Here is a 16,228-nt window from a genome sequence, read left to right as displayed (position 1 = left end):
ATTTTAACATTGCTTTATTTGGGGCGGCAGTGACTCAGTGGTTCATGTAGGTTGTCTACAAACCGAAAGGTTGGTGGTTCGATCCCCGGTTCCACCTGACCAAGTGTCGGGCTGTCCATGAGCAAGACACCTGACACCGCCGTCGGTGTATGAATGGATGAGTGAATGGGTGAATGTGAGGCAATATGTAAAGCACTTTGGTGGCCATTGGGTCTGTTAAAGCGCTATATAAATGCAGTCCATTTATCATTTATTTAAGGAATTATTTATTTTTTAAAGGTTTTACAAAGGTAAAAAAAATGAAATGGAAAATTTTATTAAAGGGGGCAAATATTGTCCCTTAATGGAAAAGGTGTGACTGCAGTCTAAGTGGAAGAGGGGTATGGCACTCTAAAAAAAAATCTGAGAACCACGGAACTAAGGAAAAGGTATTATGTAGAATTGCAGAAGTGCTACTGCTAAAGAGAGCAATGTCAATAATTTCTCATAATCTTAATTGGCCTAGAGAGAACAATTATTATGATTATTAAAAAGATATAAGACTCAAGTTTCAGTATTTGTCTTAATTTGTGTCAGGACTTATGCAATTCCAGTTTCTTTTGCGCGGATAGCGCAGAGCGCAGATAGCCGAAATATATTTTGGGCTTTTCTTCAATTCTAATCCATATTCACATTCTAAATAGAAAACACCCACCCTAAAAAAAACGACACAAAAAAACTAAACGTCAATGACAGAGAATTCATGAGGTGAATAAGGCCACAAAGGGACAATTTTACTACAAGAGCTGCTCTGTTCCTGCCCCCCCCCACCCCCTTTTCTAACAAGGAAAAAACAAGGCCCTGAAATCAATTATCCTCTCTAGTCTAGTCGTTAGCTGCCCTTGGATAGACACAGATAATTAAGCTCAGCGCTTCTTTTAATATTACGGGCACTTAGCGATTCTGACTGAGCTCTGGCCTGCGCCACACTCAAATCAGTCCCACTGGAGGCAATGGGCCACACTCATACAAGGTTCCATTAACTGGATCAGAACGCTTCAGTGGCAGCATGCAAATGGGGGCCAAAGGGCAAAGAGAGACAAAAAAAAAAGTGTACGTGCGAGAGAGAGACGGGAAAAGAAATGTGCTAAGCATCAGTAAAACCGAACAGGGCATGATCTTTATCAGTACTTGCTATGCTCCCATCAGATCCATGTATGATGGGAGAAGTGCAGAAACAGGATGTGACGCAGGCTGGATTCAAACCCATATTTGAACTTGCATAAGAACAAAGGCTTTGAAAAGCTGACATTCTTGTCTGGCTTTCACGTTAACAGATTTAACAGTTCAAAAAGAGGTATTTAAACAAGAAATAATGAAATGTGACATTTTATATAGTTTTTCCTGACCTGAATAAAAAATACCCATGAAAACTCCAAAAGAAATTCACTGACAGAGCGAGAGAAAGGGAGAAAAAAACCACACAAATGCATACACATTATTTATCCTGTATTAAATTGGACAAAAAGGTAGACAATGTGATGATTGAGGCATTAAATGCCATCTTGCTTATCAGTCCTCTTCATAATATGCCGTGCTTTGATTGGCTCTTGTCTGCCAGTTTAATGTCAATAGTAAATTGGAAGGCTTGTTAACCTAGTTGGGACATGATTACGGGCAATGGTAGGCAGTCATGTAAAAAATAATGTCTATTAGACTAATCTAATCAAGAAGTCCTTTTACCGATGAATTAGAATGGGGCAGCCAATTATTTTAAACATTTGCGCAGTCCTTTCTGTCAGTGAAAGAGAAAAAAAAGAGGAGAAAGATAACGACACAAGAGCTGTTTAACATGCAGGCCATGAGTTGGCTCATATCACCGGTCTTCACACTGGGAAGAGGTTAGAGGCTGACCAATGCAGGATCAGCCAGCTAATGCTGAAGAAATGGACCTCCTTGAATGCCTGCCGGCACTGACAGGAAAATGATAAGGACAGGTACATGACAGAAAGAAGGTGCGCAGCACATGTTGAAATCTAAAATGTGATTATTCTTCTTTCCTTTTCCACAAAGAGATCAAGTTCAACGAGTTACATTATGCGAGTAACTCATGGGACATTAATAGTACGTCGCTCTCCGTCTACGTCTGGATCGGAGGAAGAATAAAGCCCAGCAGGCCTCCCCAAATCACCCCCCTCATCCGTCCCCAGGGCCCAATCTGATCTCAGCTTTGGGGACGCACACCTGCACCCCAGCCCAGATTAAGAGCCGGGTCTAATTTGAAATCTGTTGGCTCTGCCCTTTCAGAGACCGATATCTGGCCATAAAGAGGCTATTTTTTAGCCACTTACTGCTGAATTATTATAGGCCAGACATTGCTCATGATGACGCATGTGGCTACGGGAGTCAGGCGGTTTGTGGAGCTCAATATCTCAGCTATCTGATGGAAGTTTCTTGGATTCTATAAAACAGATGATAGACACCCTAGTCTGCAAATCAACACCCACCTTCACCCACCCATCATCATGCAGATTTCGCCATAGAGACGAGAGAGTTAGTTTGTTAGTAAGTTAGCTGGTTTGCTTTGCATTAACGTCTTAGTTGTGTTGTTAAAGCTCAGTTATCATGGTGTTGGACTTTATCTTTGTGGGCTTTTTTAACCGTATCCCTCAAAAAAAACACAATAGGATTTGTCCATTGGCTTTTGGATTATTGCCAAAAAATAAGCACTGTGCTTATAAGCCCTGACACGCTTGGTTAATTATAACAATCTTCACAAATGACCAACTTTCATGAATTTTGAAGCCTAAATACACTCACCAGAAATAAAAAGCTAAACATAGGCTATAAACAAACTACACCATGGCCACATGACTTCAATGTCACCACCATTAAGCTTTAGGTACATGGGCGGTGCTAGGGTTGGGCTAGCAGCATTTTGCGCTAGCATTTTTCATCAACCAATTGCCTGGATTTAATAAATAAGAAGCAAATATAGCAGACAATATAATCATGACATGGAGGCACCGGCGCAGTCACTTGCATTGCACGTGAACTGGAGCGGATCTCATCATAAATAAACCGAAACTCAGCGTAAATATATCTATAGAAAGCTTGAAATGTCTTTAAATGAAACAATTCAAAACTAAAAGAAATAGGCTACTCTCTGATTATGTAATCCATTATGTGCATTTATCTCTATAGGCGCGTTCACTACGGAGATAGTGATCGTCAAATTCTTCCTTGCAGCCGAAACTGCCACAGAAAACACAAGTTTATTAATAAAATCAATACACATGCGTCATCGGATTTACAAATGCACATCTTGCTTGTTGCACGCACACATACTATGTCGTAATAACGAGATATTATGTTGAAATAAAATTATTAATAATAATAAATCTTTAAGAATATTTGATTGAATGCTGAATGTTGTTTTTGTTCAATTTAATAAAATTAAAACTTTAATTGTGATAATTAAAATAATTGAATATTGAGTGGTATTGAGTATTGTAAGTATTGAGTGGCCAAGTTTTGTTCATTTATTAATAGTGTATGTATGTATATATATATATATATATATATATAAATATAAATAATTGCACAGCTCCACGTCAATGATTTAGCACCCCCTCAGCACATGTTAAAAATCCTCTGGCACCACCCCTGGTTAGGCAACTCTATCATATTATTTTTTTTTAAAAAGTCTGAGTTAGAATAGCATGATTATAAGCACAACTAGCGTTTAGACGAGTTTACCTGATCAGCGTGATGACATTTCATATCCCCAGCAACCTTTTTAGTCTCTCTCATTCACTTGTTAGAAAACGCCTTTTTCAAGACAAGCAAAAGGATTAAACAAAAAAATTATTATATATTTTTTTTTTCACAGGAGGTATTACTGATACATTTCATGTCGCAGCATAAAATATGAAAAATACCTTGACCTTGTGTTCACCACAGACCTTATTTCAGGCATTTAACCAAAAACCCATTAAAAAAATCATTGACTTCTGGACAATGGAACCAGAAATGCTAAACTAATCTTTCCATGTTCTGGCCTACAAAAAAAACATCATTCCTGTAGCATGCCACTATAATCAGTAAAAATCTGATAGTGTTTTCTGCTATTAATTACACTCAGATAACATGAGAAAACAAGTATATCACTAACATGCACTTGGAACAAAGGGGTGTGTAAAACGCACACAATGCATGTATTTCACACTTTAAGATATTCACGCTTGGTGACAGGCTGCGAAACGTTAGTGTTGCTGAGGGTTGGCAGTGTGAGATGCCAGCGAGCGCCACCCTCCCAATAAGTCACCACGAGGCGCAATTAGCAGAGCTGTCATTCCTACCCTGCCTGGCCCGCTAATACAGACCGGCACCTAGTGTGTGAGGAAGGGGAGAGGGGGCTCTGGTGTCCATGGCAGCACCACACTAATTAAAAAAATGAGACTGCAACATGGCCTAGCTGCCAACAAAGAGCACTCATGCCAAAACCTATTGCCTAAGAGAGAGTGTGTGTGAACGCGTGTGTGTGGTCAAACAATCCCAAAAATAAGCCCATAGCGGTGACCTCATAGAGTTTTAGAGGCAGAGAAGGTGTGAATTTATCCCAGGCAATAAAAGGTTAATGGGTATATTTAGAGGTTCTCTCAGGCTCAATCGTACATAACGGCCAAGCAGCCCATGAGGCAGCAGGAAGAAACTTTCCCTTTGCTTTAAAGCAAACAGTTAAATACAGAGAACATGTTTTAATGGCTCAATAATAGCCCTATTAACTGACAGATATCACTGATATAAGTGCCCTGAAATATAACAGTCCTAGGATCAATAAACTTCAAAAAAAGGATTTTTAAACAGATTTTAATTTGTTTTTTTTACTCTAAATCCAATAACCAATAAATGGACAACATTAAAATTCTATATTGTTTTGTTCGAATGAATTACAGCTAAAAGACTAAAAAGTTAAATAAACTGTAAATGCTACCAACAGTTTTAGGCATTAGGGTCAGTTTATCTCAAGTGGTCCAGTGGAGGTTGCTTGAACATTTTTTATTTTCCTAATTTCCTCAAGACAGCCGCTGTGGTTAAACAGTGCTTAAAATGCAACAGTATTCTTGTAGGGCGGGGTTTTAGAAAGAGGGGGCCATGTCCAAATCAGCAAGTATAGTTTTAGAACAGCTAACATACAGCACCATTAATTTAACTCTTGACATTCTCTTAAAAGACGATTAACAGTGAAGGCTGGAAGAAGAGGCAGAGGTTGCTGAGGCTAAATGCTAAACAAAACCTTATAGAAATAGGTGGGTCAAAAAGAAAAAGGAAAAAAGAGAGAGGCTGAAAACAACATACAATTTCTCTAGTTGGATCCAGGTGGGCTGTCTGGGTGTGATCACTCTGAAACATAATTCCAGCCTGGAGAACGAGGAATGATGCATGTGGAGAAAGAGGTATGGAAGACAACGTGTCTCTTCCCCCTTACCTCCAGCTCACACCCCCCAAACATGCCCCTAATTGAAAGACGAGAGTAGCCCAGACCTTGACAGGCGGGAGGTCAGTCTAATTGCTGCTGGCCATATTTAACATTAAGATAATCAGCCCATTAATTACCCTTTGGATCATTAAATCAGTCGCTTGCAAAATGAAATTTCGAGCTCTATTACTCACTTGAGAGACCACGAGGGAGGGTTTTCATTTATCAGCCACCAATCCTGGATGCAGAGCACACACACCAATGCCTGAGCTGTTCACCAGGACACAAGCTTGCTGAGTATCAGCATTTAGCGATAAGACAGCGCTTCAAATGTATGAACGCTTCAAAAATGTCTCAAGACTGAGACATTCTAATAAGGAAAACCATGAACTTCACACACGTCAAATGCAAATCATATCAACAGAACTTAATTTTCAAAGAAGTATAGAGTATACATGAGATTATATTCTGTTTTTAGATTTGACACACTCACTACAGTCAAATGTGCTTTATCCAATCAGATTGAATCAATTTGGATGTTACAAGCTAAATCAATTCAAACGTCCAGTAAAGGATGGGAAGGCAGCAAATTACACGCAACAGAGCACTGACAAAATCACATGCGCACACAATCAGGGGGTGGCCACGTAGTCTTTAAAATGTAAGTCGAATTCTACAAGATTCTCAGCCATTTTATGGCTTTTTATGGCTTTTATCAGGGTTCCCAACCAGGCTTCATGAACCCCTAGAATTTCATGAGGGAACTGAAGTTTGTCAGATTCTGATAGAAATGCAATTCTGAATTCAATTTAAAGGCATACATTATTTTTTTTTACATTTTATTTATATATTACACTTATAAAAGTATACATAAAATAAAAAATAATCAAACTATAATAGTTCTTTTCATAAATTACACTTTAAATTAGGTGTCTTTAACTACTATGTACTTTAACAAAATAAGTACATTGTACTTAATTTTTGTGCATGTATTGCAAAACACTTTAGTGCTGCTATTGAGGTGGTATACGGGTATAAAGTTAGAGACGGGTTTAGTGGTATGTGTAGGTTTCAGGGTGGGTTAAAAGGGAAGGAAAGAGTCAACAGTGTAATTATAGCTGTAAATACAGAAATTATAAAAGATATAATTACATGCAGGTAATTATAATAATATAAGTACAATTTAAAAACATGTATGTACACAATAAATGCATTGTATCAAATCATTAATTTAAATGTTAGTACATGGTAGTTAAAGACACTTAAAGGTCCACTGAAGTGCCTTGAAACGTGCAGCATTATTCAATCTGTTGATGTTATATCCACTAAAACAGGAAAACAGGGCGGGAGATATAGAACAGCCCCTCCCCTTTTTGAAATAGCCAATAGCGTTTAGTTTATATCACAGCTCGGACAGAGCTGTTGAGCTCGGAAAAGCCGCATTTGATAGCTTATGACAGCCACAGTCTAATAGACTCCCCTTTTAGATTTAACACGCAACTGTTACTAAAGCAAAACAGTGAACATAATTATGCTGAGCAAGTGTGGTGGGTGTAGATGTGTGCAAATTTTGTCATTGTTTTAGAGCAGTGGTCTCCAACATGGTGCGCACGTTCTATAAATAGCCTGAATTGTAATCTTTCATTTCGCTTTTTTTTATTATTATTATTTATGATGATGGCATAAAATGAGAAAATAACTAATGGTAACATTTCATATACCATTAAAACATAATAAAATAATTTGAAATATTTAGAATCTGCACGTCGAGCAGCTTTCAAAAAAAACAAAAACGCAACGTAACTTCTGTGAGTTGAGGCGGTCGCGGGCAGACGGTACATACATAAGATAAATTGAACTATAAAAAATAAAAAAAGATTAATTATGGCTGATGATGCAGGTCATGCAAAAAAGAAGAAGACTTATTATTTTAACGAGGAGTGGGAAACAGAATTCCTCTTCACTAACGTTAAAGATAAAGCTGTATGCCTCATCTGTGGAGCTAGCATTGCGGTTGCCAATGGTCTATGGCAGGGGTCTCCAACATGTCGCTCGCGAGCTACAAGTAGCTTGTGGCCTGATTGTGCTCAAGTTCGTTATTTCAAATGTTGGAAGCTCATAATTGAAGCGACGCGCTCATTTTTTCCAGGCGCAGCGAGATGAAAAATCCATTAGCTACTAAAACTTCTTTGACATTGTGGAGAGCGCAGTGCATGGTTGCATAGCAACGACAGACGCCACGGGAAAATCGGACCGAATTTTACTATTAATAATGAAAGATAAGCTAATGTGCATTGTGAACGTCAGTAATTTATCTTTTTTGACTCATTCTTTTTATAAAAATGATTTAAAGGCTGAAATATGCAAGCTTTTTATAAATCTTTTTTTGTCAAAACTTTATTTTAACTTGTAGGCTACATGTTAGTAGATAACATGTCGCAAGACACTCCTTTAAAATCTGGCCATCATTTTTAATGTTGTTATTTTGTTTATGTAAACAAAAAGTGCAAATGAATTCTAATTATATTTGTTATTTGCTGTTTTTCGACATAAACCTTGGTGAACTGATTTTATTGTGTAGTATTAGTACTTTTTGAACAGGATTCTGTGATAACCGTGATCAATTTGGTCACTATAATCATGAAATTTTCATGCCATTTCATCTCTAGTTAAGATACACTATAAAAATTAACTATTATGTGTTTTTACAGTATAATATGCAAAGTACAATTTTCTTTAAAAAAATGAATCTCTGATTCTGTTCTTTTCTCTGACATTTAAGGGTGACATATCGTTCTACAAAAACTAGTTGTTAATATGAGAGTTATGAGACATTATTTAAGAGATTTAAGTATTGTATTAGCCTACATGAGTAGCTCTCGGCCACTATCTTTTTTAAAAAGTAGCTCTCAAATGAAAAAAGGTTGGAGACCCCTGTTTTAGAGCATACTATCTTATAGATAACCTTAAGCTAATACATTTATACTAAAAGCCAAAAAACTTTAATTTTGATTTCATGGGGACTTTAATATACAGTCGGACCAGGGCTGTCAAAAGAATAATGTTTTAATCGCGATTAATTGCACACTTATCGTGAAATTAAACATACAGCAATCACAGAATATGACAGAGCTCATCTTTTAAAGCGAAACACACTGGAATAAATAATTCACTGAAAACGCAACGCAAGTCTCTACTCTCTGCCATCACTGATGTAATCAGCCTGATTTCCTTTACATTAGCACTGTTTGGACCAATTGCTTGAAAGAATTCGCTTCCAGGATCATTGGACTGAAAAATTTTCCCAGAGTTTAACAAATTTAAATGATCTGATCTCAAACAGAGACGCAAAATCAGGTTAAAGGGTTAGAATAGAATTCTTCTAAAGACTTCTAAAATAATCTGAATGTGTGATGTGAATTACTTTAATGAGGCAATATCACATGCTTCATTAATTTATTTGCGCTTTTATTTTACCGCGTCAAAGATTTAGAATTATTTGCATGTGTCAGTACATTAACGTTGATAGTCCTAATATTAGGGGGGACCCCCGAATAGTTGAAGATTCGATGCATCGATAGGAGGAGCCTGATTTGACTACCAATCTCACGGTCGAATCTTCGCAGAAGGTTATATGAGGGTGCAGCTCAATGTCTGATTTCACATAGAACTACCGGTTTTCTGTCAATACGTTAATATAGAAGCCTATTATTATAATGCTGTAAATACAAATGTGTAAAGGAAGAAGCTTTTAATAAATATTTCTAACGTGCGTGAATAAATCAAAACACCCCGTGACAGATTTAAGTTTCACTTTCGATCCGTGACCGAAAGAGGAGCGTTTTGGCGGCAGGGATTTAAATCTTTAAAAATGTCTGCGATAAGAAAATCTAAAGTTTGGATGCACACCATCAGAAAGGATATTCTCCAAGGCTGGATTTAGCATCAGGAAAACCATGATCGCACTTCTTACGTTCAACGTTAACAAGTTGTTTTTTTTCTCTGGACATTCTAAAACGCTTAACGTGAAAAAAGCTTTTAAAACACTTAAAGGGCACTTTTACATGGCTTAATGTATAGTACATACCTCATTGAGAAACCATAGGCCTACTTTGTGCAGATGAACCCAGAATATGAACGCAACGTGTTCCTCCAATAGAAAGTCACGTAAAGCGTTTTCTTTATAATAACGGTTTTCAATGGGAGGAAAATTAGAGTTTAATTAAACTCGTTGTGTTCATATTCTGGGCTCATCTGCTTTTCTGTAGGCTACATAAGGTGTGTACATAATTTGATCTATTAATATAACTGTCTTAGGACATTAAGCCGTTAAACATTTTTCATGTAGTGTTTTAGAATGTATTTTATCCACGCACACGATTTGAAAAGACTCAAATGGATAGAGACACAGACAGAGTGAAAGACTAGATTTTTTTCTCTCTCGATCAGGTAGGGTATCCTACAAGTATTTCAAAACATTTCAGCCGGTTCTAATGTGATTTTTGGATGCTGTGAACATGTTTAGAAACTGTCATTCGAGTTTAGAGTTTATTGTTGTTTCTGCAGTTAAAAAGACAAAGTTGACAATTCTGGCTAGACTTTCGATATTTTTATAATTTATTTATTTTTATTTAATTTATTGATTACTCCGGGTTATCTAATTTAACTATTTGTGGCTTGTGTTTTGAATATATGTTCCCCTGCACTTTAGGCACTTTGCACACATTTGTTCTGCATCTTGTGACTTGATTCTGACTTATTTAGTTTTGTATTTTTACTTATTAGAAAGGTATGTTCTGTTCTAATTTAATTCTGTAAATTAGTTGTTGATTATTTTTCGGTGCATCGATGTTGCGCTCTGTAGGCTACTTGGAGCATTAGCTGATTTAATTTGATTTGCATGTGAAATGCAAATCCTGTCTGCAGTGTGGCCTTTCTGCAGTTATTTATGTTATTTCTTAGTTTTATTGATCCGAAATGTTTTTATATATTTTCTTCTATCTTTGTGTGATGTTCTGTACATCGCGGGTTTAAAATGTTAAATCCCCACCCCCTCCCCAACCCCACACACGATTCGACTATTAGTCGACTGTACGGAAGACTTGACGATTCTGATTCGACTATGAAAATCCTTAGTCGGGGACACCCCTACCTAATATGTATGTGATTTTGAAGTAATTTTTTTAAAGATGATTTTAAAATTATTTAGCGGGCTATTTCAAGTAAATAACAAAAAGATGGTGGGATAAAGGAGATTGAAAAATGACAACTGAACCAAGGACCCCTATTGTCAACTACTATATTCTTAATATTCTTGATGTACAGTAAAATGGATGTTTTTACTTATGAACCTTGTCTGCTTAGCCTACAAATATATTTCAAATCAACTTTCAATTTCACTAAGTAAAAGCCAGGTCCAGTCAAAAACATCACACTGGATTACACTCCGTCTATTTCAGCAGGAGTATTGAGGGTGAGTAGAGAGATGAGAGAGTGTCCAGTGACTGAGGTTAATTGAGATAATATTGACCCTCTCTGTAATCTCCTCTTCCCACTCAGGGGGCCACATGCCTTCAACATACATAAATAAACAGCTACATGAGGAACTATAATCGCATTAGCACATCGACAACGGACGGCAGAAAATGGCGGATCCATATCGAAAGATTTTCAGAGAGGAGGGGAGTAATTAAAAGGTGCTTCAGGTGACTAATGAGGCCGGCGTGGAATGGGAAGTCGATATTTTGGCGGCCAGCAGTCAGCACTAATTTGTTATGATGGCTGGTGGGACTAAAGCCTCTCTTCCGATAATTACGCTGGTAAAGACGGAAGAGCAAGGAAAAGGAAAAATCTGATTTTAGGTTTTTCCACAGAACTCCACACACACATGCTATAAGGCAGATTGTCACTGTCATGTGACCTACGGCGTCAGTTAACATCATTGGTTATTAATGGGATAACCATGGGATATTAAAATTTCCATCGAATGCGCACTGCAGAATCTCAGTGGAAGTAGAAGGTTATCAGTGTACTTTTTGACTACCGTTTTTTTAATACTATATATTCGTCCATACTACTCTGTTGCTGTACATTTTTTTGCTATACTATATAGTTGGGAAATATAAAGTAGGAAAATATAATCAGCACCTTGTTTACATTAAGTGGAAATAATGATAGATGTTACACCAACAAAGTGAAATTATTGGTTATGTGAAAAGCTCAAACAGATAAAAAGAGGAAATAATGTAGTGTACCTGCTGGCATCAGGAGCAGGCTTTAGGCGTCCTTGAGCATTGGCCTCCCACACACTATTAGCCAGCTCATTGCCAATGGCAGACATGACCTTGATGAGCTCCAGGGGCCACTCGTCCAGGTCCAAAGAGCGAACACGGGACAGGTGAGTACCCAGGTTCCGATGAATGCCTGAACATTCGATACAGATCAAAGCCCCTAGGTTCAGACTGGCCCAATCAGGATCTGAAAAAGCCAAAAAAGAGAGACAGAAAAAATGAAACGGCATAAACATGTATATTTGGCATATATAACCCTAATTTGTCCATATAGAAGGATCATTCTGTTTGTTGCATCATTTAACCAGACCAATATATAATGATCAGCACATAATACGAAATGTGTAAACAGATCTCAGATTATAACAAATTTATTCAGGTCAAAACTCACTCTGAGCTTCACAATCCACACAGCGTGTGTTTCCTCTCATGTTTCTGACGGACTGCAGCGCGATGGCTTCTGATTGGCTGCTCAGACGAGACTACGGGCACATAAGTAAGTTAAAGTTTGTTTCAAAGATAATGACTCTCATGAAGCTTATTATAAAGCATCATTAGGCAATTCTGATTACACAGCAACATTGCAAACACCCAGCATTTTATGCTGAAATGAGATTCCAAAGTGGGGAAACAAGCGGAGCTAAATAAAAAGAATAGAGGCACTCTGTAGAAGGTCCAGGGAAATGCAATTTGCCCTGGCCTGAGGCATAAACACACAGTGGGTTGAGAGTTAAAATTCTAGCTATGAAACTGGCATGTAATACTGCAGGAGGGTAATATTAGAATGAAAGTAATTACAATTTCTAAACATGGCCATGAATTTGTTATATATAATGTGTAATATATATATAATGACGCTTTTATCCAAAGCGACTTACAGTTTTGCTATATATGTCAGAGGTCACACGCCTCTGGAGCAACTAGGGGTTAAGTGTCTTGCTCAGGGACACATTGGTGTCTCACAGTGGATTTGAACCCGGGTCTCTCACACCAAAGGCATGTGTCTTATCCACTGCGCCATCACCACCCCAGCTATATATATATAGCGTCATGTAACAAGAAGGTGGGGCATTTTATTTATCTTATACACTTGATAAAACACCAACTCTTTGACAAGAAAGGACGTCAGCCAACAACTTTGACTACAATCATTTAAATATGGGGTTTTTAAACTGGGGTCCAAGATGATTGTAGGGGGATCTATGGAAAGTATGTATATATATATATATATATATATATATATATATATATATATATTTTATATATATTTATATAAACGTTTTTACAATACAGTAATCTGCATGTTGGTTGAATCACATTACTTTGTGTTGGAAAACAAGTGTTTTTCATTTATTAAGCAGCAGTGAGGCTTTTTTAATGTATTTTTTTAATACTTTTAAAAAATCAAATTATGTAGAGGCTTACTTTATGCCCCCAATTAATTAAAATTAAATTTTTATTCAGAAATTGAAAACACTCTCCTCATAGAAGGGGCGTATTCAAGTTACTGTATGCGTAAACTGCATTGTTTATGTAATTTTGAATAAATTAATAGATTAAAAGAAACTGACCCATAAACTACACACCTGCCTTTATATCATAGGAATGGGGTCCATTGCAAGTGGAACATCATTTTTGTGAGACCTTGGCATGAAAAAGTTTGAAAACCCCTGGTCTAAATACATAGCATAATATGTGAAACGCACTGTTTTAGTGCTTTGAATCTGTTTTCTACCTTCTGTTTGCTGCTCTCACAGGACTGCAAGCTCGCCAGGATCTGGCTCTCAATGGCCTGAACCCATGCGTCCCGCTCCTCATAGGATGTTGCCTCAAAATTCCAAGTCTGTCCCGTCAGAGAAACAATGATGAACTCAAAGTTGTCCTCTTGTTCTAGACCAGATGGGAGAAAAGAGTCAGGATGATTACTAACCAACAGCTACAACAGCAGATAATCAGAATGTTTATTAAGTGATGCATGTCATTTTTTAATATTTATGTCTTTTTTGTTTGTTTTCAAGAAACTTATGAACATTCTATAAATGTGATGTTTTCTGGGTGCAGCTTAAGACATTATATGAATGCTTAACTCAAACACTTAGGTAGTACTGATCTGGGATAAAAGTCACCAGGAAGGATTCTCGCCCCTGTGGAGCACCTGTTAGCTGCAGGACACATTCTACAACCTCTGACCTGGAGGGCTTGCCCCGCGACCCTGGGCAGGATATGCCTCTAATTACAGACCAGACCAGCATCACAATCTTTCCAACCGTGCCACTGGTCCCGTCCACAACACTCCCTAGGCAAAGTGACATATGGATCTACTATCCAGGGCCCTGGTTAGGTTAATGGGCCAATCACGAGACAATTAGGAAAATGTGTGTGTGAGAGTGAGTGAGTGAGAGTGAGAGCTCCCTTTTCAGGAGTTTATCTCAAGAATTTGAGTACAGAGAAATGGAGGGAGGTTATTTAGCGGCACTGAGGGTCAACATTTGGAAAGTGTTAGGAACAAAAGGCCATTGACTGGGTGATCAGATGGGACAGCAATGGAAGGGGCAAGCAGATGGCTTGAACAGAGAACCTGCATTGATGAGATGTGTTGGTGTGTCACAATCAAAGGGATCCCCCCCCTGAAATACAATCTGAGCCAGTAAGAGATCACACACTTTACACATTCTGTTTATAATTTACTCTGGAGTGGGCAATTACATAATGAAGAAGTAATCAGGGAAGTAATACCCCTCTCTCTCCACCCACCCACCCACCCACCCACACACACACACACACACACACACACACACACACACACACACACACACACACACACACACACACACACACACACACACACACACACACACACACACACACACACACACACACACACACACACACACACACACACACACACACACACACACACACACACACACACACACACACACACACACACACACACAGGCCAAAATGCCATATGAAGTGGAAAGACCCATGCACTCCATAGCCTCTGCAGGACAATGAGAACAGGAAACAACCTGGAAACTCTGTATTCTTGAATACATCAAACAATCAAATCCCTCACTGATGGCTGGTATCACTGACAGACAAACTCATCTCAGCCTTAGATGGCATATTTATGAACTCAAGATGCCCTTTACACAAAAATGCCTAGAACAACTGATTGGCTACCGTTGGGATTCAGTTGGAGTCAGGATACATTTAGTTTCAATGAGGAAGAACTAAACAGGAAAACTAAACTGTTGAGGTGGGCTGCAGGTATCTGCTGCTTTAAATGCTCTATCAGGGATATTCAAATAAAGTTCCAAGAGGTCCGGTCACTATATTTCCTTCCCAGCAGAGGTCCGGACAATAAATTTTTGGATAAATTTCCATCTGGGCAGCAGTACCAATTTGTAAAAAAAAACCAACAACAACAACAACAAAAACCTAAACAGTCAAAATGGTCATCAAAGATGAGTATGTTGGGCCTCAGAGTCAAAGCAGTGGTTTCAAGAAGCTACTGTGTGGGGATTCAGGGGTTTCCTCATCTTAAGAAAATAAAAATTCCAGACTTGAAAAAAAGTATCTACTATAAACAAAGTACATAATCAAAATGCCCTCATCATGAACAGAAAACAAATTTAACTAGTTATTTCAAGGTTTTAGTTGTCTATAAATAATTTTAACAATTTATTATGAAATGCTCATAACATAATAATGCTCAATATAGATAAAAAAAAAGTCTTTCCAAAAAACTAGTTTAAATGGTCGGAGTCATATATGACAGATAAAAATAGTTGTATTTGCAGCATTCTCATTTTCTGCAGTGTTTTATGAATCTAGATTGTTGTTCACGGTTTCTCTCCTGTTGTTAAAATAACCGCGTTAAGCGGATAAAGCTCTTATAGCGCTGTAGTGTCTTCAGCGGGAGAGAGAAGCAACGCACACGAAACGATAGAAGTATCAGAGGATATAGTGCCGAAAGATCATTACGATAAACGACCCTGAGTGCTTGTGGCGTGAGCCGCTCCGTTGTTTTAACGTGCTGCTCACTTTAAAATACATAAACGGTAAACTGGTGCTACAGTTGTCATTTTGTCTCGAGGTCCGGTTGGAACCAAGCCAGGGTCTGGAACAAGGCCGCAGTCCGCTATTTGAGGACCACTGCTCTACTTCCTTAAAGCTAGGTGGATTCTGATTGGCTATCAATGTTAGTTTGAATGCAAAATTAGTTTGAAAGAGGTCAGGTCGTTTATCACAATGGCTTAAGTGAACATGTTGAATGCGTTTGTAGGGGCTTATGGTCAGTGGCATCAAAGTTAACAACTCTCATGCCATTCCAATCCTGTAGGACTTTCTTTTGTGTAACAAAAAAATAAAAAAAATTGAAGAAGGCTTTAATTGTTTTTGTACATATAATAGAAGTTAATTGACTTTTAGACAATTTTTATTTTTTTTGTGAGGACATTGTCATTTTTCA

The 16,228-nt window shown here is 37.9% G+C and overlaps 1 protein-coding gene across 4 annotated transcripts in view; it reads right to left on the bottom strand.

The window, feature by feature from the left end:
- The window catches only part of agap1 (ArfGAP with GTPase domain, ankyrin repeat and PH domain 1), a 241,979-nt gene that overhangs the window by 16,258 nt on the left and 209,493 nt on the right, over positions 1-16,228 (bottom strand). For all 4 annotated transcript variants that reach the window (XM_077199206.1, XM_077199205.1, XM_077199203.1 and 1 more), the window contains 3 exons: positions 13,487-13,641; positions 12,143-12,233; positions 11,716-11,938 (listed from right to left, as the gene is read on the bottom strand). In XM_077199206.1, the coding sequence (XP_077055321.1) occupies positions 11,716-11,938; positions 12,143-12,233; positions 13,487-13,641 (469 nt within the window). The remainder of the gene's footprint in view (positions 1-11,715; positions 11,939-12,142; positions 12,234-13,486; positions 13,642-16,228) is intronic.

Source organism: Siphateles boraxobius, unplaced genomic scaffold (genome assembly GCF_051911475.1).
Source record: "Siphateles boraxobius isolate OS27281-9 unplaced genomic scaffold, OSU_SipBor_1 41, whole genome shotgun sequence".
NCBI classification, from domain to species: Eukaryota; Metazoa; Chordata; class Actinopteri; order Cypriniformes; family Leuciscidae; genus Siphateles; species Siphateles boraxobius.
The sequence above is the reverse complement of the archived record's forward strand: the minus strand, read 5'-3'. Positions and strand labels throughout refer to the sequence as shown.